The following is a 25145-nucleotide window of genomic DNA, read 5'->3' as shown; positions in this document are numbered from 1 at the left end:
TTCTTCTATATTAAGCCATGTAGTAAGTAGTAGTTGAATTTGAATTTGAAGTGAACGCGAGATTAGTCCCTTGTATGTCCTCTCTCCTCTCTTCCCTCATCCTTCTTCCCCTTTCCTCCCTTCTATCTCTCATGGCTGCAAATCCTTGATGCTGTCCCACATCATCATGTTTTCAGTTTGTGTAGTAGAACCTTGGAGATATTGTATTGTAGTGTACATCTTTCCCCAGGCATTGAATGGCTTCTAAAATGGATGTTAGAGTAGGCAGTTATATGTGCATAATGTACTCGCTTTTGGTCTCCTACTGACTAGCCTATATTTTCTTGAATCTATAAGCTGGCAATTCAAATTAGATATATTTAATAATTTGAACATCATTACTGGATTATTAATATTTGATGACTATTGCAAGGGGCCTTCCAAAGAAAATGTCCATTCTTATAGATATTGAGAATTAGTACCTGCATATTTTGTCCTCCCAAACAGAGACAAATCTCATTCACTTCAAAATTTTGCTTCTGTTCTTTTTTCCACTTAAGCATATCAATTTTTTCTACATATTCATTGCTACCATTTGTAAGTGCATTTTTATCCTATGCTTTTATCATGTTTGGAACACTAAATAACAAACATTTGGCAATGACAAGTTCATTTTGCAGATGGCGGACCTTGCTGACATTGCCCGCTGTGTGGCAGGCACAGATGTTTCAAAGGAAGGGTCACTTGAATTTCTGCTTGCATGCATGCAAGACTTGCAGGATATATTACAGAATAGCAAGCTTAAAGCTCTTGTGATAGACACTTTTGGTGGCCGAATAGAGAACCTTCTAAGGTATTTCTGATATTGGAAAGAACATAATTATGTTAACAACAACTCTCTACTGACCCTATCTTTTCTCAAATGCTTAACAGGGAAAAATATATTTTTTCTTGTGAACTAACGGATACAAAAAGTCCAAAGAATGATAGCAAACATAAAGAAAGCACGAGGCATTTGTTTGACAGTTCATCTCAGAGTAGTACAATTTCAACACCCTTGCATCCCATGCATAAAGAGCGAACTAGCATTGATGACTTTGAGATTATTAAACCAATTAACAGAGGCGCATTCGGTAAAGTATTCCTTGCACGAAAGAGGACAACTGGAGATTTATTTGCAATAAAGGTGAACATTTGATTATTTGGATCCTGTCCTAGTATTCATAAGTTTGCTAACTTTGTCTATAGGCATTTCAACCTATGAAAGGGTACAGCCTATTAAGAAACCCAAATAAAATAAAAGAATCTATAGACCTATTGCATGAAATAGAACAACAACAACAACAACAAACCAAGTCTTAAGTCCCACTAGGTGGGGTTGGCTACATGAATCCTTTTTCTCCAAATTACACAGATTTAGACAATTTCTTTTGACAAATTTAGGGCTATTAAATCCTTACTCACTATTTCGTTCCAAGTTATTTTAGATTTACCTCTACTCCTACCGCCCTTCACAATAACTTACTCACTCTTCCTCGCTAACGCACTATTTGACCTACGTTGTTGGTGCTCAAACTATCTTTCCTTCCCTCCCTAATCTTATCTTCTTAAAGAGATATGCCTAACTTAGTACTAATATGTTCATTCCATAAAGTAGAAAAAACTAACGAATGATTTTTTATATTATGTTGTGTATAATGTCATTACATACTGCTGCTTTTATGCATAAAGTCAGGTGCCTATAAATAGAAAAGAAATCAACTCACACTCTATACAATTAATTCTAGGAAATTATAGCTAATTAGGCAAGTCTAATTTAGGACACACTAATTGTTATTCTCGGTACACTCTATATTCAGAGTTTCCGAGAATGGTAGTTTTCCATATGTGGCAGATCTTCAACACTCCCCCTCAAGCTAGCAAATGGATGTCAATCATTCCAAGCTTGTCCACCAAAGCTTCATAAGTCTTCCTGTCTAACCCTTTGGTATACAGATTTGCCACTTGTTGATCTATAGGGATATATGGCATACACACTTCTCCAGACTCAATTTTCTCTCTAATGAAGTGTCTATCAATCTCAATATGTTTAATTCTTCCATGTAGTACCAGATTGTGAGCTAATAAGATTGTTGACTTGTTGTCACAGTAGAGCTTCATGGTTCCATTGATGTTCAGTTGCAGGTCCTTCAGGATTAGTTTAATCCACAGTATCTCATCTAATCCTTTAGCTAGGGCTTGAGATTCTACTGCTGTACTAGATCTAGCAACAACATTTTGCTTCTTACTCTTCCATGTAACTAAGTTTCATGCTATATACACACAGTATTATTTAGTGGATCTTCTATCATCTAGACATCCTACCAATCTAAGTCAGTATAGACTTCTACATTCAATGTATCATGTTTTTGGTATAAGATGCCCTTTCCTAGGCATGACTTCAAATACCTTAGGATTCAATTCACAACTTCCATATGTTCTTTACCAAGACAATGCATGAACCTGCTCACATAACTTACAACAAGAGCAATCTCAAGTCTAGTAAGTGATAGGTAAATTAATCTACCAAATAACTGCTAATATCTTCCCTTATCAATTGCTTCACCCCCTTCATTCACTCTTAGCTTCGCATTTGTTTCAATTGGAGTTCCTGCCAGTCTACTTCCTTCCATCCCAACCTCTTTTAATAGATCAAGAACATATTCCTTTTGAGTGATAAAAATACCCCATTTAGATCTAGCAACTTCTATTCCCAAAAAGTACTTTAGATTTCCGAGGTCTTTGATCTCAAATTCTTGGGCCATCCTCAATTTTAGGTTCTCCATTTCTTCTTTATCATTCCCTATAACAATAATATCATCCACATACACAATTAGGACATCAATTTTGTTTCCTGTAGAGTGTTTGATGAAAAAAGTATGATCACCTTGACTCTGCCTATAACCCATTCCTCTCATGAACCTTGTAAATCTCCCAAACCATGTTCTGCTAGTCCATACAAGGATTTGTGAAGGTGACACACTTTCCCTTTTACATCTTCTCCTGTTAGCCCTAGTGGAATTTCCATGTACACCTCTTCCTCAAGTTATCCATGAAGAAATGCATTCTTAACATCATACTGTTTCAGTTTCCAACCCATATTTGCTGTTTGAGACAGTAGGATTCTAACTGTATTAATCTTAGCCATTGGAGAAAAAGTTTCAAAGTAATTAATACCTGGATTTTGAGTATATCCTTTAGCTACTAGGTGTGCTTTGAACCTTTCAACACTTCCATCTGGTTTATACCTTACTGCAAATGCCCATCTGCAACCAATTGCCCTTTTTTCTCTTGGTAGTGTGCACAACTTCCACGTCTGATTCTTTTTCAACTCTTCAAACACTGCTTTCCATCAATTGTCCTGTTGAAGTGCCTCTGTGACATTCTTTGGAATGGAAAGACTTGTTAGGCTTGTAGTGAAAGCTTTAAACACTGGTCCAAATCTATGACAGGATACATAATTTGACAGTGGGTGTTTAGTGCATGTTCAAACCCCCTTCCTAATAGCAATAGGCATATCAAGTTCACTGTGTAAATCTAAAGCTGAGTTTGTACCTTTAGATATACTTTCCTCTATTGCATCCAAGGGATCTTGTGAGGAATTAATGGGCTCATTTGTGCTTGATTCTTTGTATGGTATCGGTAATGTCTTTCTCCTTCTATGGTATGTCAAAAACTCTACTGTTTTTGGTAATTTTGAAGAGTCAGTTTGCTGCAAGTGGTCAGGCTGTTCAGGCCACAGGTCAGGGTGTTCTGTGGTAATTTCATATTCTTGCACGTCAGTAAGCATAGCAATTGGCATAGAGACTTGATCTAAACCTTGATTAGGACACTAGTATTGCTCGGGATTGACCCTATTCTACCCCTGTGGAGCAATATCCCTGAAACATCCATCTAGATATCCCAATTTGCTCTTCCCTCGTATGATCATCTTGACTGATAGTGCCCAATTGACATAATTGGTGAAATTCAACTTCTCAAACACCATCAAGAGGTTGGATTGATCATGCTGGTTGTTGAATTGCATAGCTGACACGAGATGTTTGCCATCAACAGACATGGTGATTTGTGAGGTTTTTGGTTGCAGGTGGGTAGGGACTTGTGGCAGCTAGGGTTTTGCTTGAGAAGGGGGTGGCGGCTGAGCTTCTTTCTCAGCCTAAGAGGGTGGCAGCTGAACCTCGTGGCTATACTTCTTTCTCGGTCTAATAGGGCGGCAGTTGAAGCTTTTTCTCGGCCTAAGTCTATGTGCTTGAGAAATTGATGGTGGCTACGGGCTAGGGTTCTCCCAGGGATGGAATGTGTGGCTTGAGATTTTTTAGGATTGTGAGGCTTGGGTGTTAAGAATCTTAGGCTCTGATACCAAGTAGAAAAAACTAACGAATGACATTTTGTATTATGTTGTGTATAATGTCATTACATACTATTGCTTTTATACATAAAGTCAAGTGCCTATAAATGGAAAGAAATCAACTCACACTCTATACAATTAATTCTTGGAAATTATAGCTAATAAGGCAACTCTAATTTAGGACACACTGGCACACTCTATATTTAGAGTTGCCGAGAATGGTAGCTTTCCATGTGCGGCTGATCTTTGACACATAATTATTATTATTTCCAAAAGACATTTCTTAGCTTCTTTTTTTTTTTTTTTTTTGGTGTTTTAGTTATAATTTGCTTATAATGGTAAATAGTAAATTGAAAATAAATAATTAGGTTGATTTAAAATTTCTGATAAAATAAGGTAACTATTGTTTCATGGCATGTCTATTCATAGGAATAGAATGATCATGATATGAGAATTTGTTAGCTTACAAAAGATGTGTTGTCATCATAAAGTAGATGAGCATGCGAACATTGACAATACTCCCAAATTTCAGTAACCGCATGTTGAATGGACACAAGTGGTGAATTTTTTTTTCTAAATTATTATCTTATAGAATTTTTATTGCATTCCCATCTCATTCCATTTGGAATAGACATTCTGCAAACTAAATGTTACTTAAGTACTGAAGCTTCCATCCAACACTCAGTTGGATGGTTCACAGAACCACAGCAGTGTGGGTGTACTAACATTGCCTATGACCACATTATTAGAAAACAAAGGAGACCATAGTTGGAAATTGTCGCATGAATTCTTCATTACTATTCAGGTTACATAAGGTTGTACCATCTGGTCAATCGCGTGTCATGTCTTTCTTCTCCCTGCTTCTCTATAACAAGGAGATAGCCATTTTTATTGTTATTGTGTATCTATATGCATGTTTGCAATGCATGACATTTTGATCCTTTATGAGGTGATATTGTGCGATGTTGACAACTGTATTGTTGTAGTAGCATCTGAATATTCAACTATGAAGCATCAACAATCTACAGGCATTCATTTCACACTTATAACAAATAGTGCCTAACCCAAGCATTATAACTTGTAATAGCTTAAAATTAGTCAGATCTAAAGATGAGGTGACTTTTCTGGATTCTCTTTCCTACCCCTTGCATTGCTTCGTTTCCAGGTTAATTTTGATTGAATTTTAGATTCTGCCAACAATTAATCCATGGAACAAACTAAAATGTTGTATGTTATTTGGGCTTCTCAGGAAGTCCTATGGAAATTGAAATGGCTTCATTTTGCCTTGCATGGCATTCAAAGCAATGTCTATGCAAATGGGGTCACTATAGGAAGGGGCTTTTTTGCAAATGCAACATCCAGTGCACAAGGGTTCCATGGCCATGTCAGGGATCGAGGGAGGGTATGATGTATCCAGCTTTACCTCTACATTTGGAAGGGCTGTTTCCCTAACATGAATTTTTGAACTTCAGGTTCTAGTGAATATCTTTGTCATTGGTCTTGCAAATCATGGTGAAATATAGTGTGAAATTGATGCTATTGTAACAGTTTTGGTCGGCCATCCAATTTGCTCTAATGGGTAATGGCCCTATTTGGGATATTAATTTTTACCTTCAATGCTATAGTAACACAAAAAGGAGCTGTAAAATTCTATGTGAGAGCTAGACATAGCCTCAGTTTGTTTAAAGATTATTGAGTACAGATATTTCTAAAAAATTCACATTTTAACATTTTCAACCTTCAGATGTGTTCTTTCAATGATGTACCATTCCTTTAAAACCATCAGTTGGTCATTTTTGCTATAAATTTCTCATTTTCTTAGGTTTCTTCTCAAATATATTCTTGAGGTAATGTGGTCTTATTGTTCATCCAGGTGCTCAAGAAGTTGGATATGATACGAAAAAATGACATTGAGCGTATATTAGCAGAGCGAAACATCCTAATAACAGTTCGAAACCCCTTTGTGGTACTATTTCTTTTTTCTCACTCATGAAATGTTGGAGAATATATGTCCTATAATTCTAGAAGAGGTTATCCATCTGCTACTTCTATTTAGGATAATTAGAGGTCCTAGTTACCACATTGTTCATTAATCTCATTTTATGGTTCTTGTCACTGCAGGTTCGATTTTTTTATTCATTCACCTGTAGGGATAACCTTTATTTGGTTATGGAATATCTCAATGGTGGTGATCTGTTCTCTTTGCTCAGAAAAGTTGGTTGTCTTGAGGAAGATGTAGCTCGTATATATATTGCAGAACTGGTACGTCTTAATACAACTTGATTATCTCAATTAGCTTGTCTAACCATTCTATAAGTATGTTTTGTCTTGTTTCAGGTTCTTGCATTAGAATACCTTCATTCTCTTGGAATCGTGCATCGTGATTTGAAACCAGACAACGTACTGATTGCACATGACGGGCACATCAAGGTCTGGTGCATGAACTCCACTGATGTCCTTGGTTTCAAGTAGATGCTTGGATAGTGTCAATTCGATTTGGTGCATTCTGTTTTCTATATCAAGTAGCTTTTGTTGTGAGAAAATTATTCTTCGTGTTTGATTCATTCAAGGTGACTGTGTTATGAAGTATCTATACCCTGAAAACAACAATTTGTTCTTATCTCTGATATCCATGAATTATGCTATAATTGTAAAAGCACTAGAGAAAAAAATGTGTGTCAGTTGCACTATTTTCTTTACATAAATACCCTCTAGGCTTCCAAAGGTGGTTTTTCTAGCTAGATCTTGCTTCATTTTTTTTTTTTTTCAAACTTTTCCTTCAAAAATTTTGAGTGATTTGAAACAATATGTTAATGTTTATTTAGTCTTTTAGCATTATTATAATTATGTGTTAGAGTTTTGTTAGTAATAAGTGTGAGTTATTAAGGGTATTATGGTCATTCCAATTGTACTTACATATATTATAAATAGAGGGAGAGACCTACCATTGAGTTTAGGTCTTCCATTTTACCCAATTACTCAACATGGTATTAGAGCGTGATCCAAACTATACCCTACTCTCAGCCGGCGCTGGAAAACACCATTCCCGTAGCTGTCCTTTCTAGATTCACCTCCATCTCATATTATTTCACAAAATCGACCATACACCCATAAACAGACCCCCCCCCTCCCCCCTCCCGACAACTCACCCCACAAAACCCCATCGCTGGAGGAGCCCCCACACGCTGGCCAAATGCTGGTGGGGCTGACCCCACACGCCGGTGCATGAGTGAATTTCCGACCACATTTTTCTTTTTTTCCCCTCTTCCATGCTCTGATTCCTGCTCTAGACTATATTATCAAGCTGTTAGGTTAGTTTTTTGCACAAAAATTCAACCCTTTCCAGCTATGCACTCACAACATTCCCTTAATGTCTGTTCAAGGCTTGTGGAGGCTTCTTTGTGAGATTTTGGAGCCGTGGCAGCATTCATAGGTTCAGTTGTGAGGCTGTGGCAGTGCTATATCCGTCCGTGAGTTGTTCACCTCGTCTATGGCAGTGCAGCACCCAAGGAATGGTTGTTTGATGCTTCGTGAAGCTGTTTATCAACTGTTAATGAGTTTATTGGGTCTGAAACAGTGGGATTTTCTGTGGTTTTTGATTCACTATCCTAATTTCTTCCATATACCAAAGTATCAAGCTGTTGGGCATGTGGTTTTTTTCCAAGATCCAATCTTTGTTGTGACAATGCACTCACGGAAATTCGTTAGTTGTTGTTCAGTATTAGTAACAGTCATTGGTGACCTTCTTGGGGCTGCATCTGAGGTTGTTGGTGATTTGTTCATGGTAGTTTCGGTTTGTTCACCTCTCTAATTGTTCCAATGCTGAGCATTGCTTTCTTGGTGTGTGAGTTTCTTGTACTGTGGATTGTTCATGGTGGGTCACCTTGTTCGTGGCTGTTCCAATTGTTCCAGCAATTAATCTTATGATCATTGGTCTGAGTTTGTGAATGTTGGGATGGTGTTTGTAAATCCCAAAAGTTTGATTCCTTCATTAGTCACTTGTTTGAGTGAACCACATATTGTGACTATATTAGAGGAGTATTCAAGGTTTTTATAGTATTAACTGTCTTAACAAGCATCTTATCGCATTCCTTCTTTTGCCAAAAAAGGTAGTCCTATAGTCTGCATGTCATCTAGTATCGTTCCTACTAGTCCTTGGGTTATCGATTTTGTTGCCACTGACCATATAACAGGTGCAACCAACTTCTTTTCTGATCTCCAATATCCTTAAAATCTCCCTCAAGTTACCCTTGTTGATGGGTCCATTATTTCTGTTAAGGGGATAGGAACAATAAATAACTACTTCTATCTCTCTTTCTTTTGCTTTATGCTTTCCTGAACCTCCTTCGAATCTTATGTTAGTAAGATTCCAAAGTCACTAAATTTTTTCTATCACATTCCTTCCTAATTATGTGGTTATTCATGATCTGAAGACAGGAAAGACAATTGGCACAGAACATGAGGCTCGTGAACTTGACTACTTTGAGTCGTCTTCTCCACCCATTTCCTACACAGTCGCAGCTACACCAATTCAAATCCATTGTCGCCTTGATCATCCGTCCTTGGACAAGTTGAAATAGCTAGTTCCTACATTGAGTTTTGTGTCTAATCTTGAGTGTGTGTCCTGTCAATTAGGTAAGCATCATCGTGTTCCCTTTGCTCTCCGGGTTGACAAACGAGTGGTTAGTCCCTTCATGCATGTCCATTCTAATATTTGGGGTCCTAATTGTGTGACATCAAAGTTGAGTTTCAGTACTTTATTACATTTGTTGATGACTACTCTAGAATGACTTGGTTTTTTTAATGAAAGATCGTTCCGTATTGTATCAAATGAATGTCCCCAAAGTTTTTTGATGTGATGCTGTGCTCACAGCTTGCTCCCTCATTAATAAAATGCCATCCTCGATCCTTGGTGGTAAAATCCCATATTTAGTTATTTTTCCTAAGGCTCCTTTGTTCTCCCTTCCTCGTTTATTTGGTCTTGTGTTCTTTATCCAACTGTTATCTCTAGGAATGGATAAGTTGGATCCTCGTGCTATCAAATGTATTTTTCTGGAATCGTGGATCGTGATTTGAAACAAAATAACGTACTGATTGCACATGACAGGCACATCAAGGTCTAGTGCATGAACTCCACTGATGTCCTTGGTTTCAAGTAGATGCTTGGATAGTGTCAATTCGATTTGGTGCATTCTGTTTTCTATATCAAGTAGCTTTTGTTGTGAGAAAATTATTCTTCGTGTTTGATTCATTCAAGGTGACTGTGTTATGAAGTATCTAAACCCTGAAAACAACAATTTGTTCTTATCTCTGATATCCATGAATTATGCTATAATTGTAAAAGCACTAGAGAAAAAAATGTGTGTCAGTTGCACTATTTTCTTTACATAAATACCCTCTAGGCCTCCTAAGGTGGTGTTTCTAGCTAGATCTTGCTTCATTTTTTTTTTTTTTCAAACTTTTCCTTCAAAATTTTTGAGTGATTTGAAACAATATGTTAATGTTTATTTAGTCTTTTAGCATTATTATTATTATGTGTTAAGAGTTTTGTTAGTAATAAGTGTGAGTTATTAAGGGTGTTGTGGTCATTCCAATTGTACTTACATATATTATAAATAGAGGGAGAGACCTACCATTGAGTTTAGGTCTTCCATTTTACCCAATTACTCAACATGGTATCAGAGCGTGATCCAAACTATACCCTACTCTCAGCCGTCGCTGGAAAACACCATTCCCGTAGCTGTCCTTTCTATATTCACCTCCATCTCATATTATTTCACAAAACCAACCATACACCCATAAACAGACCCCCCCCCCCCCCCCTCCCGACAACTCACCCCACAAAACCCCTTCGCTGGAGGAGCCCCCACACGCTGGCCAAATCTGGCGGGGCTGACCCCACACGCCGGTGCATGAGTGAATTTCTGACCACATTTTTCTTTTTTTCCCCTCTTCCATGCTCTGATTCCTTCTCTAGACTATATTATCAAGCTGTTAGGTTAGTCTTTTGCACAAAAATTCAACCCTTTCCAGCTATGCACTCACAACATTCCGTTAATGTCTATTCAAGGCTTGTGGAGGCTTCTTTGTGAGATTTTGGAGCCGTGGCAGCATTCATAGGTTCAGTTGTGAGGCTGTGGCAGTGCTATATCCGTCCGTGAGTTGTTCACCTCGTCTATGGCAGTGCAGCACCCAAGGAATGGTTGTTTGATGCTTCGTGAAGCTGTTTATCAATTGTTAATGAGTTTATTGGGTCTGAAACAGTGCGATTTTCTGTGGTTTTTGATTCACTATCCTAATTCCTTCCATATACCAAAATATCAAGCTGTTGGGCATGTGTTTTTTCTCCAAGATCCAATCTTTGTTGTGACAATGCACTCACGGCAATTCGTTAGTTGTTGTTCAGTGTTAGTAACAGTCATTGGTGACCTTCTTGGGGCTGTGGAACTGCTCATGAGCTTCTATTTTTTGTGTGTGAGAGGCTGTGGCAGTGTTGCTTTCTTGGGGCTGCATCTGAGGTTGTTGGTGATTTGTTCATGGTAGTTTCGGTTGTTCACCTCTCTAATTGTTCCAGTGCTGAGCGTTGCTTTCTTGGTGCGTGAGTTTCTTGTACTGTGGATTGTTCATGGTGGGTCACCTTGTTCGTGGCTGTTCCAATTGTTCCAGCAATTAATCTTATGATCATTGGTCTGAGTTTGTGAATGTTGGGATGGTGTTTGTAAATCCCAAAAGTATGATTCCTTCGTTAGTCACTTGTTTGAGTGAACCACATATTGTGACTATATTAGAGGAGTATTCAAGGTTTTTACAGTATTAACTGTCTTAACAAGCATCTTATCGCATTCCTTCTTTTGCCCAAAAAGGTAGTCCTATAGTCTGCATGTCATCTAGCATCGTTCCTACTAGTCCTTGGGTTATCGATTTTGTTGCCACTGACCATATAACAGGTGCAACCAACTTCTTTTCTGATCTCCAATATCCTTAAAATCTCCCTCAAGTTACCCTTGTTGATGGGTCCACGATTTCTGTTAAGGGGATAGGAACAATAAATAACTACTCCTTCTATCTCTCTTTCTTCTACTTTATGCTTTCCTGAACCTCCTTCGAATCTTATGTTAGTAAGATTACAAAGTCACTAAATTTTTCTATCATATTCCTTCCTAATTATGTGGTTATTCATGATCTGAAGACGGGAAAGACAATTGGCACAAAACATGAGGCTCGTGAACTTGACTACTTTGAGTCGTCTTCTCCACCCATTTCCTACACAGTCGCAGCTACACCAATTCAAATCCATTGTCGCCTTGATCATCCGTCCTTGGACAAGTTGAAATAGCTAGTTCCTACATTGAGTTTTGTGTCTAAGCTTGAGTGTGTGTCTTGTCAATTAGGTAAGCGTCATCGTGTTCCCTTTGCTCTCCGGGTTGACAAACGAGTGGTTAGTCCCTTCATGCATGTCCATTCTAATATTTGGGGTCCTAATTGTGTGACATCAAAGTTGAGTTTCAGTACTTTGTTACATTTGTTGATGACTACTCTGTCCTTGGTGGTAAAATCCCATATTTAGTTATTTTTCCTAAGGCTCCTTTGTTCTCGCTTCCTCGTTTATTTGGTCTTGTGTTCGTTATCCAGCAGTTATCTCTAGGAATGGATAAGTTGGATCCTCGTGCTATCGAATGTATTTTTCTGGGCTATTCCTATACTTAAAAGGGATATCGATGTTTATAGTCCTACTTTACATTGATTCTTTGTCTTTGATGATATCACCTTTTTTGAGTCTATACCATACTACTCTGATTCCTTGAGTTTTGTTGAACTTGATGAATCTCTTCCTCTGCCTTGCCTTCTAGATCCAAACCTAGTATCTATGCCCAATCCTCGTACATCTTCATCCAGTTTGAGTTCTTCTCGTCACTTAAATCATCCCACTTTGCAGGTATACACATGGCGACCCTCCTTCAGCGTCTACTGCTGTGCCTCTAGTTCACTTGTCAGATTATCTTATTTCTCGTGATGTTGATCCTCCAATAGCTATTCGAAAAGGTAAACGCACTTGTACCCAACATCCGATCTCTAATTTTGTTTGTTATGATTTCTTGTCACCCTCTGATTACTATTTTTTTAGTACTCTTTCTTCTATTGCTCTTCCAAGATCTATTTATGAAGCCCTATCCCATTCTGAGTGAAGGAAGACGATGGTTGAAGAGATGCATGCACTACATGATAATGATACTTGGGATTTGGTACCTCTTCCTTCTGATAAGTCTGTGGTTTGTTGTTGCTGGGTGTACAATGTGAAAGTCAATCCTAATGGTTATGTGGCTCATTTGAAGGCCCACCTTCTTGCTAAGGGGTATACTCAAGTGTATGGTAAGGATTCTTCGGACACATTCTCCACGATTCCTAAACATGCCTCAATACATTTGTTCATTTCTTTAGCCACCACTTGTCATTGGCCTCTATACATCAACTAGATGTGAAGAATGCTTTCCTATATGGTGATCTTCATGAGGAAGTATAAATGGAGTAACCCCTTGGGTTTGTTGCTCAAAGGGGGTCTGGCTTAGTATCTTGGCTCAAAAAGCCATTGTATGGATTAAAAAAATCTCCAAGAGCATGGTTTGGTCGTTTTAGTGTTGTAGTACTTGAGTTTGGCCTTCATCGATGTGCAGTAGATCATTCCATATTTTATCTCCATACTCCATCAAGTAGTATTTTTCTTATTGTATATGTGGATGACGTTGTGATGATTGATGATGATGATCATAGCATCTAGGACCTAAAGTTTTTTCTATACAGTAAGTTTCAGAGTAAAGACTTGGGACTGTTGAAGTACTTCTTGGGTATAAAAGTTTCGAGATCTTGTATGGGAACTGTCTTGTTACAAAGGAAGTATGTTCTTAATCTTTTAGATGAAACTGGGTTGTTGGGATCCAAATTTGTCAATACACCCATGGATCCCAATAGCAAGTTAATGTCAGATATGGGTGATTTGTTGCCTAACCCAGGTCGGTACCGAAGACTTGTTGGAAAGTTGAATTATCTCACAGTCACTCAACCAGATATATCCTTCGTAGCAAGTATTTTAAGTTAGTTTCTCGATTCCCTGAGAACAAGTCACTAGGATGTTGTGATTCGCATTTTGAGATATCACAAAGGTGCATCAGGGAGAGGTCTCTTATATCAAGATTTGGGTCACTCTCATATTCAGGGATATATAGATGCAAATTGGGCCACATCACCTTCCAATCGAAGATCCACAACTGGGTATTGTATCTTTGTAAGTGGTAATTTGGTGTCTTGCAAAAGTAAGAAACAAACTATGGTTGCTAGGTCGAGTGCTGAGTTAGAGTATAGCGCTATGGTGCGCTACATGTGATCTTGTTTGGCTGAAGGATATGTTGAAAGAACTAGGTTTTCCACATTCTCAGCCTATGAAGTTGATGTGTGATAATCGAGCTGCTATTCATATTGCCTCCAACCCGGTCTTCCATGAGAGGACAATGCACATTGAAGTTGATTACCACTTTATTCAAAAGAAACTTGTACAAAAGCTCATTACGACCACTCATGTGAAGTCTAAGTTTCAGCTTGTTGATTTGTTCACTAAAGCCTTGGGAGGTGCTCATGTGAAATTCATTTGTAACAAGCTAGCAGCATATGATATATATGCTCCAGCTTGAGGGGGAGTGTTAATGGTTATTTAGTCTTTTAGCATTATTATTATTATAATGTGTTAAGTTTTGTTAGTAATAAGTGTGAGTTAGTAAGGGTATTATGGCCATTCCTGTTGTACTTACATATATTATAAATAGAGGGAGAGACCTATCATTGAGTTTAAGTCTTCCATTTTACCTAATTACTAACACAATCCAATAAAAAATGCTGTTAATTTTTTCTGCCTCGCAACTTTTGTGTGGAAGTTTGCTGATAGCCTTTTTGTTATATGAGTTTGAGAAAAAACTCAGCTGTAAATATATTGACTGTAAAACCTTCAGGAGGATCTATTGGATTTCTTTCCTAATAAATGAATCCGATTTATAATACATTTTGTGAAATATCCTTTAGTAAGTTCCCACTGCATCAAGTTAATTTACATTGCTATCTGTGTTGATTATGCTATGGATGAGATGCTAATCACTGTTTGCTTTACCAGCTTACAGACTTTGGATTATCAAAAATTGGCCTTATAAACAGCACTGTTGATTTGTCTGGGCCTGAAATAAATGGATCTACACTTTTTGGTGCCCATAGTCCACATACTAATCGCATGGAGGATGAAACCAAGCAGTCAGCTGTTGGAACCCCAGATTACTTGGCCCCTGAAATCCTTCTTGGAACTGCACATGGTTTGAACACAATCTGCTTTGGGTCATTTTCAAGAATATTGACGGTTAAAATCACCTCACGCGCATTCCTGCAGGTTATGCAGCAGATTGGTGGTCCGTGGGAATCATCCTATTTGAAATTATAACTGGAGTTCCACCTTTCACTGCAGAATGCCCAGAGGTACTACAGGCATTAATAAAACTTCTCCAAACTTGCTACCTCTAATTTTTAATTCTTACTGAAGTTGAATAATTGAATTTAAAAGGATGTGTTTCTGGTCCTGTCCAAAATATTTATCTGGGAGAAGATCTGGTAACTAAAGTTAAATAAAAAGGCATTACGATGAACACTATTATTTTGCTTCTGGTAATATCACCTTGTGAACAGCATTGGTAACTGAATTGAACAATTATAAGGCATTACAGAAAACATTATTATTGTGCTTCTAGTCCTGTAGGATGTCATTTTTTTCAAAAGCCTTGGTAAGTGAGGGTGTACATCTTCATAGTTTCTATCATAAAATAGATCCACTTGTCATATTTGGTCATTTACTCAATTTGCGACTTTTCGAACCCAAATATAATCTAAATTTGATCATAATGCATCATTGAAAAATGACTGAAGTTCCTAGTATGGGCTACTAATTTTTAAAATGGAGCTTGGATGGAATATGAGATTTTACAAATGAGACCAGAAACTCTCAATAGGCATAAACCCCATATTGGATAGAGTTAGTTTTCTCGGTATTGAGGTGGCAGAAAAAATTGTGATTATTGAGATTTTTGAACTCAAAATATGTAGGCTAACACTCCGATATTGATTTTAAATTCATTCACTGTCATGCGCTTGATTTCATGTGCTTGACTGAAATCAACACTTGTTTGCAACTTGTTATTATAAATTTATATCTTAGGCACGTGCATAAAATATTTAGAATTTCCTCCTAAGTGCCGGTGTAAATGTTGGGTTCTCTTTCATCACTGACATGCATCAGTGTTTCAGTAGCATGGGTGATTTTACCAAAAATACTTCAAGTGCTTCAGGTCTGCATGGACTTATTGTGAACTTCCGACTGTTGATATCAACATCTCTTTATGGATGACAACTACTTTAGTTGATTTCATTTTTACATTGGACTATAAATTTCACAGTTGTGAAGGGGTACATAATATTAAGGAACTTCATATAAGCCAGTAACACAAGTTAGCTGTAAGAAAAAAGCTTCATCTTTAATTTGTGTCTTATTGACTAATTGTTGAGCACTCTGGTTCCAACCTTCAAGACTCGAAGTATCAGTCAATCTGCAACATCTCTGACTTCAATTTTTGTAGCCTGTTTTCTGAGTTTCTGTCAATGATTTGTGCAGAGGTTGTACCATCAACAATGAAGTAACTCCTCTGAAGTGAATGTTTCTATAATGAGCATACATGCTTGCAAATCTTTGATGACTGCAATACTTAAAAGTCATGAAGCATTGCCATTCTTGAGAATTGGGATTTCAACCCAAATTCTTTCAATCTTTAAGATTTCAATGCTTTATATGCTATTTTTGCCATTTAAATGTCTTGCATGCTGATTATTGGTCTACAATTTGTACTGCAAATGAGATGGTGACAGTATTGGGTCTAGATGTATTGCCCTTTTATTGTTTCCCCATTTTCTTGTATATGCAGATAATCTTTGACAACATACTTAATAGGAAAATTCCATGGCCTCATGTACCTAATGACATGTCCCATGAGGCTCAAGCCTTGGTTGACAGGTTGGTTATCAGAACTTGACTCTTTAAGGTGCTTTCATGGCTTGCTATTGTTTTACTTGTCAATATTGAGTGCTACTTACATGTTAGGACTCCTGTCATAAATTTCAAGGTTCCATTTTCATTTGCATTTTTCTATACTGTTACTTTAGGTATGAAAAAAATGAACTTCTTTACATTTACCATTTATTCTGGTTCTTGGAAAGGATAATAGGAGGAAGATGCTCTAAAGTGCTAAAGAAAGAAGCTACATTTCCATTTTCCTTTCCTGCCTGAAATTGTTGGTTTTCAGAAAGAAGGCAGTAATTACAGATTTTTTGACGGACATACGTGTATGTATATGTAAATATACATATGTACACACATACACAGAAAAGCTTTTGGTTTTGATATTTTGAAATACTGATTGTGATTGATTTGGGAAGATCAGAAACTTTTTTTTTTTAATTGCATAATAGAAGAATGTATATTAGATTGAGAAAGGGAAGTTACAACCTAAGGGGACAAGAAGTCCACCTGAAAAAAATAAAAATAAGAAATTATACTAAAAAAAGATCAAAATTAAAATAATAAAATAAAAATTTCACTGATAATTGTTAGCATTCCACTTTACTTGAAAGCTTAAGTTGTTAAATTGTTGTTCAACAATGTATACTAAGCTTTAACACTCCTCTACGCACGTATGGGCTTAGAGCACGTGGAGAGATAAACAAATGATAAACAACACCCATTATAGGGAATACAATAGTTTTTAAACACAACACAATAAACATGGACAACAAGATTAGAACCCAAGACCTCCTAGCAACCTTTAAGCTTTTAGGTGAAATGGTAATCTAACATGGTATCAAAGCCAGTTGCCTTAAGCTTTCAGGTAAATTGGTAATCTAACATGGTAGTAGAGCCAAGTTGCCAGGAAGTAGGAGGTTTTGGGTTCTAGTCTTGTTGCTTGTTTTTATTGTTCGTTTGTTAAGAATTATCTTATTCCCTGTAATGGGTTTTGTTTACCTCTCCAGATGCTGTTGAGCTGCACTTGCAGGGGAGTGTTAAGGCTTGATTTGCCCACACCCTAACAGCTTAAGCTTTTAGCTAAAGTGGTAATCTAACAATAAAGATGACCTTCTGCTCAATTTCCTGTAAGTGTGTTGTGTGCATATTATCTAGATCTATCTACTGCTAAATTCTGCTTATGAGACATGTCTTAAGGGGGTGGGGACATTATATGGTCTGTATAATTTGGCTGACATAGTGTCAATTTCTGCAGTTCAATTGTTTTCTTACTCTAAGTATTTTTTTCTTTTAGATTTCTTATACTTGATCCACATCAGCGCCTAGGAATAAATGGGTCATCAGAGGTTGTATTCCACTGTCTAAAATTGGATCTTTAACAAATCAAAATTTTCTGATGGTCTCCGACTCAACTATTCTAGATTGTTTTTTCAACTGTCTTGGACTTTCATACAGGTGAAGGCACATCCTTTTTTCAGGGGAATGAACTGGGACACACTTGCATTACAAAAGGTAGGAATGCAAACTCTCTCAATGGTTTGAATGAGCTACTCTTGTCGTATCAGTTATGCTGCTGGTTCACCACTTCACCCTTGTATCAGGAGATCAATTGTGCAGATATATGTATGCATACACTGCAGTTTTCAAAATGCAATTGTCACATCTCAAAAGAATGCATTATTTATACTAATGTAATTAGAATCCCATTCTGGATCTTAGGAACCTACAATCTAAAAATCACAAATGATCTAGTTGTCACAAAGATTCTTTCAATGGTAGGATCCATATGGGATCCCAATTCTGAACCATAGGATTATGGAATTGTTGGGATCCTATGATCCTACACTTCATACAATTTGAGAAGCAAAATAAATCTTATGTTGCATTTTGAAGGACAAATTTGGGTCATGGATTTAAAATTGTGTGATCGTGTATAACATTTGTATAATTTAATATCGAAATTTGCCTAAATCCACCTAATTTCAAATTCACAACCTCATATTTGCACTCATGGACTTTACATTAGTGTATTTCTTAAAGCTTCATTGAATGTTGCTTCAATGGCTTTTATTTAGCTCTTCCATATTTTTAAAAATCGGTGCATAATGGCCTTTATGGATGTTACGTAACAGTCTTGGTGGCTTTTGAGACTGTTATGGTGCATTACTTTGGAGTTATTCTGATTCGCAACTGTAATGACTGTTACAGACCGTTACAGTGCCTGAGTGCTGTGAATGACTCAAACAAGTTTTTGAGTCTCCTTTTTTTCATTTTCCCCTCTTTTTTCATTTATTGAATCTTAGAAACTCAATTTAAAGTTGGTTTATCTAGTTAGTGATTTTTTTTATTTAAAAAAAATCATTTTTCGGTTTATTTTCCTTGACATTTAGTATGCACTTTTTAAAATTACTACAACTTCTTCTCATTAAATTACATATGTTTGTATTCTATGTTCTTTCAATTCTATTTTTTTCCTGGTTTTCTTACACCTAGTTTGGAGATTAAAATATGTTCTATTGTATGCATTTTTGTTATTTTTTAACATATGAACACATATATTTTATATTTTGGATATCAAAAACTCCATTAAAGACTATAACAGTAAAAAAGATGGCATTTTATATTCTGTATTTCTTTATTTTTATGATTTCTTAGTTTAAATTTCACTTATAATCAATAAAGTAGTGAAAAGTAGCAAATGCATGCTTCTTGCCAATAGCAACTAAAGCAACCAAGAGGACATCTAATAATAGTAGTTATGGTATACTTAAAACGATTGAAATTTACTAAAATCATTCATAGAATACTAATATAGGATTCTGGGATCAAAACATGTGAATCTTTTAAGAAGTTTGCTAATGCAAAAAAAATGAATTCACAGATGTGGTGTTCGTTAGCTGTTACATAACATACTAATGTCCATGACGGTTGCGACCGTTATGCAGACCTTTACCGTTATTTTAAACCACGAGCTCAACACCACATGACCATAAAAAATATTAGCCTTGATAAAAATGCCCATTGTGATTGAAGCATGAACCTTGATAGCAGTATAGCACAATAGAGACAGGCTCTTGCAGCCTCAAAATCAGAGGTCACTTCTTTAATTCTGAATTTCCTTTATTTTTATGGGATATCAATTCTCATTGCTTTCATCCGCTCACTGGTATGTATTCTTTTTCCTTTTCTAGGTCTCAAAAGACTTTTAAACCTTCTTCCTTTCACCCGCTTCCTTAGATCTCAACCCTTATTTTTCCTCCAGTCATCTGTAGTTTCATTTTTTTCTCACTTTGAAAGTGTTAGGCATCATGGGTATCAAATTTATGCCATTGTTGATTCAATCTTCTACAATAACAACAATGCTATAACCCCCAAAATTATTGTTTTAGTCCATAAAAGATAGGTATGCAATTAAATAATATCACGAAGAATATTATTTCCCTAATTCCTATCCTTTGAATTCAAATGTTTTTTTCTAGTTGGTACAGTGTTACAATCCTATGGTCCAATTTTATGTTCCAATCCTAAGCCTCCTAGCAACCTAGGCAGGATATTGACTTTAACAACATTGATCAGTACGGCCTTGTTGATTTCTTATGCCTTCGTGTTGGAAAAGATCCTGTTACTTTAAAAGCTATTTTTACTTTTAAGGTTGCATATGGTTGTTATCTAAAGGAAGGTTAGAATTTAAAAATGGATGGTTGAGACGTGTGTGTTTGTGGATGGTTGAGATGTGTGTGTATGTGTGCCCATACATATTTTGAGGTATATATAGTAGACAATTCTGGTTCATTTTCATGGAAAATATTTGCATTGTTTCCTTTGTTATCTTAATCTGTGCCTTAACTTGTCCTTACTTGATTATGTTCATAGGCCGCCTTTGTGCCGCATCCCGACAGCATAGACGACACAAGCTATTTTGTGTCAAGATATACTCAATTTTCTAGTGGCATGCCAGACAGTAACTCTACTGATTCTGCTTCTGACACAACTGATTCATCCTCAATTTCTGGACTTGAGGTAAATCTGCTAATCCTTCATCAACTCTCTTATCTATGTATTTAATAAAATATACAGCTATTAGAAATAAAAAATTTTTTCTTGAATATTTGTCCTGAAATGAGAAATTTTATTCTGATTTGACATGTGGCATTGGAAACAAATTCTTAATATAAATATCTTTTTAACAATGTTAATTGTTACTTGATAGGGTATTTTGCACCATAATATGTTTAATATCCTGATTCTTTCCTGTCTTTAGTTTACTGGGAGGGGAAGAAACAAAATTTTGGAAAATAGAACCCTCAACATGTAGAGTAGGGTATATTTGGGGAAATTTGGTTGAGGTGGTGTGGAAGGATTTGAATCATTTGATAGCCCTTCAACTTTTGGAGATTTTCCGTGGATTGGTGGAGGAAGATTCACTTAGCTTATCAAGTAGTGGGGCTTGAGGCTTTGGTGTTAGTGTGATTGTTGTTGTAGCAATCTTCCCATGATGCTGGAAAAAAAATCCTTGGAATACCTTCAATGCAGCATTTTTTTATTTTTTTTTTCATATATGGCTCCTTTCTGGCTTAGGGCTTCATTTGTACCCCACCCCCAAAAAAATCCCCTCTTTCTGAAAAAGGAATTGGAAAGAAAATTTGTTCTTGAATATTTGGTCATGTTACATGTTATCGCATTTTAAAACATATTAATCGTCCTTTTCATGTGTATATAAGGTATATTTTGAATAGAATGGGACACCAAATTATTTTGAAGGTCGTCATCCTCATATTTCTTTTATCTGTATCCTTCAAGGGTTAGAGAAGAACAAACTGTGCCCATTGTAGAGGGTGAATATTCTAAGTTCCTGCAATACCAAGCTTCTCAACAATCATCGCTCCCCATTGCATCTCCTGCTGAAATAGGAAATCCTTCACCTTGTTTGTCCTTTAGTATCTCTTATTCTAGACCTTATAGATTTTGTTGTGACTAACCATATGACAAGTATACTAGTCTCTTTTCTAAATATTACCTCATGTCACTTTTGCAAATGGGTCTACTACTGTAGTTAAGTGGAACAGGAACAGTAAATCCTAATGCTTCTGTTTCCTATCCTCTTGTTCTCTATATTCTTAAATTTTCTTTTAATCTTAGTATTTTTTAGCAAACTTACAAAAATCCTTGAATTGTTTGCTTTCTTCCCTAAGACTATTGTTATTGATGATTTGAAGATGATGAAGACGATTGGAAGAGAACATGAAGCTAGAGGACTTTTTACCACTCTGATTTGTTTTTTCCTTCCACTACATTTTCTACAACAATCACACCTCTTCAAAATTTTCTCACATTGGTCATTTTTCCATGTAGATGTTGAAGCAGCTTGTTCTAGTTTGAGTCTCATTTCAAGTGAGAGTCATATCTATTGGAAATGCATCATCATGCCCCTTTTGCTTCTCTAGTCAATAAACAGACTGTGAGCCCTTCTATTTTAGTTTATTTAGATGTTTTGTGCTCTGGTCATGTTCTCTTTAAGTTGGGTTTTCATACTTTGTTAGCTTTGTCGATGATTATTCATGGATGACTTCACTTTATTTTTTTTGAAAATTCATTTTGACCAAGTCACTATTGCTTATGTCTTTTAATTTTGTTAGATTACCACTTCTCTAAAATGCTTAAGTTATTAAGTTATGGGCCAACAATGTGTATCAAGCCTTAACCCTACCCCGCATGTACAACCCAATTGCACATGGAAAAATAAACAAATAATGAATATCCATATTGAGAACATGATAATCTTTTAGCTAGCTTACATTAGAAGTGAGCAACAAGACTAGAACCTAGGAATTCCAAGCAACCATGGCTCTGATACCACGTTAGATTACTAGTTTACCTAAAAGTTTAGGCTATTAAGTTATGGGCCAACAATGTATATCTAGCCTTAATGTTTTTGATATCAAAACTTAGTTTTATTGGTCTATGAAATTCTTCACACTAACAATGCCAAAGAACATGTGTGGACCAAAGCCACTACTTATTATGACTCTCTCAAATGGTTCACCGTCCATTTGTGCTCACACTCCACAACAAAATAGAACTATTGAACGAAAGGGCATATTTTGAAAATCACTCACAAGATCATACCCTATAATAAAAAAGAGTGATACAATTATTACTCCTCTATTGATAGCATGCCACCGTTTGCCCTTGGAGGTAAAATACCACACCTAGTTCTACTTCCTAATAACCCTTTGTTTTTTATTTACCTTCTTGTATATTCAGTTGCATCCTTTGTTCATTAGTGCACTCATGGTGGTGATAAATTCTCATTTTCAAAAAGGTATCTTTGCTATTGTCCTACTTGGATTGTTTCTTTTTCTCTAACATGTCCCTTTCTTTGTTTGTAGATGTCACTTTCTTCGAGTCCAAAAGATCCTGAACACTCCTTTCCATTACCTACTCATATTTCTCTTTCTAATTGTGGAGTGTTGTCTGAACCTAGTCCTAGCCCTCCTGAATCTTCATTATCACAGAGTCCTAATTCGGGATTGTTGTCTGATCCTAGTCCTAATCCTCCTAAGTCTTCATCTTCACAAAGCCCTAGTCATTTGGATCGTCCTAATGCATGATAACAACAAAAGTTAGCGAAGTTCCCTCCTATTTCAAGACCACAACTTTGGCTACTTTGTCCTATTTGTAACTTTCTATTTATGATTTATTGCCTATTTATAGGAAAAAATTTTATTTCCTTGTCATCTATCTATCTCAGGGCTGTGTCTGAAGCTTTGACTCACTTTGGGTGGAGAGCTGCAATGGTTAAAGAGATGCTTGCCCTATATAGGCTAGTGAAAATTCCGAGCTTGTGAAACTTCCTAATGATAATTCTATTATTGTCATTCAGTACTGTGAAGGCAAACTCAGGAGATTTTAGGCCATGTTAATGGCTAAAGACTGCATTCAGGTGTATGGTTTGGACTATCAGACATGTTTTTACAAATGGCCAAACTCGCCTTTGTGGATTTGTCCTATCTTTTGCCACAGATTTTCATTGGCCTTGACACCATTTGGATTGTTGAGAAAGACCCTTTCATTGTGATATTCAAATTCAAGAGGAGGTTTACGTGGAGCAGCCTCTCATGTTTTGTTGCTCAAGGGGAGTCTGGGTTTTTGCCTCATTTGAAAAGTCTTCATATTCAATTTGGCAAGTTTACTATTGTGGTGATCGATTATGTGCTTCAAACATGTGAGATAGATCATTGTATTCTATCACATCAGGATTTTGTAATCATCAAGTAAAATTTACTCATTCTTTATGTGGATAACATTGTAATCACCCATTGGGGATGATGATAGTGAAGGGCACACAACATTTAAATAGTTTTTGCAACCAAAGTTTCATACTGAAGATTCGAGACTATTAATGTGCTTCCTGGGAATTGAGGTATCAAGATCTTGTTTGGGGACTATCTTGTCACAAAGGAAGTATGTTCTTGATGTTTTGTATATGGATATGGCAAGATTGGTGGGATACTAACTTATTGCAGAAGACTTGTTAAGAAGTTGAAAATTATCTTAGATTTACTAGGTCAAATATGTTTTTTTACAAATGGTATTGTAAGTCAATTCCTGTATTCTCTCCAAAATAATCACTTCATATCTTGAGAAATTTTCAGGATCACCTAATCTTGGATCGACGGTAAAGTTGCTCCTTTGTGACCATTTGGTCGTGGGTTCGAGTCCAAGGAAACAGTCTCTCTGCATAGAAGTAGGGATAAGACTGCGTATACTCAACCCAAATATACCCAAATAACACCATTACCTCAATTTTGAGATGGTGCCTCAAAACCCCAAACTGAATTTCTGCTCCACCTGCGTTGTAGAGAATCTTCCCAGGAACCCCATGGTGGTTCTTGATTGTTGAAACAAAGCTTTTGAAGCAAAAATTTTAGAGAGAAGGAGGAAGGGTACATGGATTGAGAGAGGAGAGAGAGAGGATTTGATTTTGTTTAACAAAATAAGGCTCTCGGTTCTTTATAACTTTTAGCACTGGCCAGAAAACTATTAACAATTTTCCTGGTTTCACATAAAATCGTCACCGGTTTTCTATTAACTAGCCCCAAAGTTACCATTTTACCTTTACCGACCCACAGTGAAAACCAAAACCGTCGACGATTTTCTGGCTCCTTTAGAAAATTGTCGCCGGTTTTCTCTTGCCTTTGCCAAAAACCCATTTTTCTCATTTTTCTTTTATTACTTATTTTTCGGGTCACTACATTCTGCCCTCCTTATAAAATTTTATCCTTGAAATTTGCTGTCTGTATTAAATATCATCCATTGAGGAAATGGGCTACTTATTTTATTAATTACCCCTACTTATGGTAGAGGATTACTGTGGTTACATAAGCAGTTCTGGGAAATTACAAATACACTCATAAAAGAAAAAATCTCCCAAAACCAAAAACACTACCTACCATATACTCTAAAATACAACTATACCTTCATCACTCTGCACTGAATAATATAAAACTGTCGTTATCTAAATAATACTGACTATTACTATATCCCACTAAACAAATGTGGGTATTTCTGTCTGATCTCTTCCTCAAGTTCTCACGAAGCTTCTTCTATGGCATGATTCTTCCACAGGACTTTCACTAACTGAACTTTCTTGGTACACAATTCCTATTCCTTTCTCTATAA

At 36.5% G+C, this 25145-nt stretch overlaps 1 protein-coding gene across 8 annotated transcripts in view; it reads left to right on the top strand.

Moving 5' to 3' along the window:
• Nucleotides 1–25145, top strand: part of LOC131161355 (probable serine/threonine protein kinase IRE4) — a 47606-nt gene that overhangs the window by 18595 nt on the left and 3866 nt on the right. For 2 of the 8 annotated variants that reach the window (XM_058117066.1, XM_058117069.1), the window contains 11 exons: nucleotides 660–832; nucleotides 913–1165; nucleotides 6240–6332; nucleotides 6488–6628; nucleotides 6704–6796; nucleotides 14523–14715; nucleotides 14790–14875; nucleotides 16369–16457; nucleotides 17758–17809; nucleotides 17919–17975; nucleotides 20337–20483. In XM_058117066.1, coding sequence (XP_057973049.1) covers nucleotides 660–832; nucleotides 913–1165; nucleotides 6240–6332; nucleotides 6488–6628; nucleotides 6704–6796; nucleotides 14523–14715; nucleotides 14790–14875; nucleotides 16369–16457; nucleotides 17758–17809; nucleotides 17919–17975; nucleotides 20337–20483 — 1377 coding nt within the window. Of the gene's footprint in view, nucleotides 1–647; nucleotides 833–912; nucleotides 1166–6239; nucleotides 6333–6487; nucleotides 6629–6703; nucleotides 6797–14522; nucleotides 14716–14789; nucleotides 14876–16368; nucleotides 16458–17757; nucleotides 17810–17918; nucleotides 17976–20336; nucleotides 20484–21815; nucleotides 21922–25145 lie in introns of those variants that run through there. The other 6 variants (XM_058117071.1, XM_058117073.1, XM_058117065.1 and 3 more) reach the window with 5 other exon arrangements.

Source organism: Malania oleifera, chromosome 8 (genome assembly GCF_029873635.1).
Source record: "Malania oleifera isolate guangnan ecotype guangnan chromosome 8, ASM2987363v1, whole genome shotgun sequence".
Taxonomy (NCBI): domain Eukaryota; kingdom Viridiplantae; phylum Streptophyta; class Magnoliopsida; order Santalales; family Ximeniaceae; genus Malania; species Malania oleifera.
Note: the sequence above shows the minus strand (reverse complement) of the source record. Positions and strands in the feature narration are given on the sequence as shown.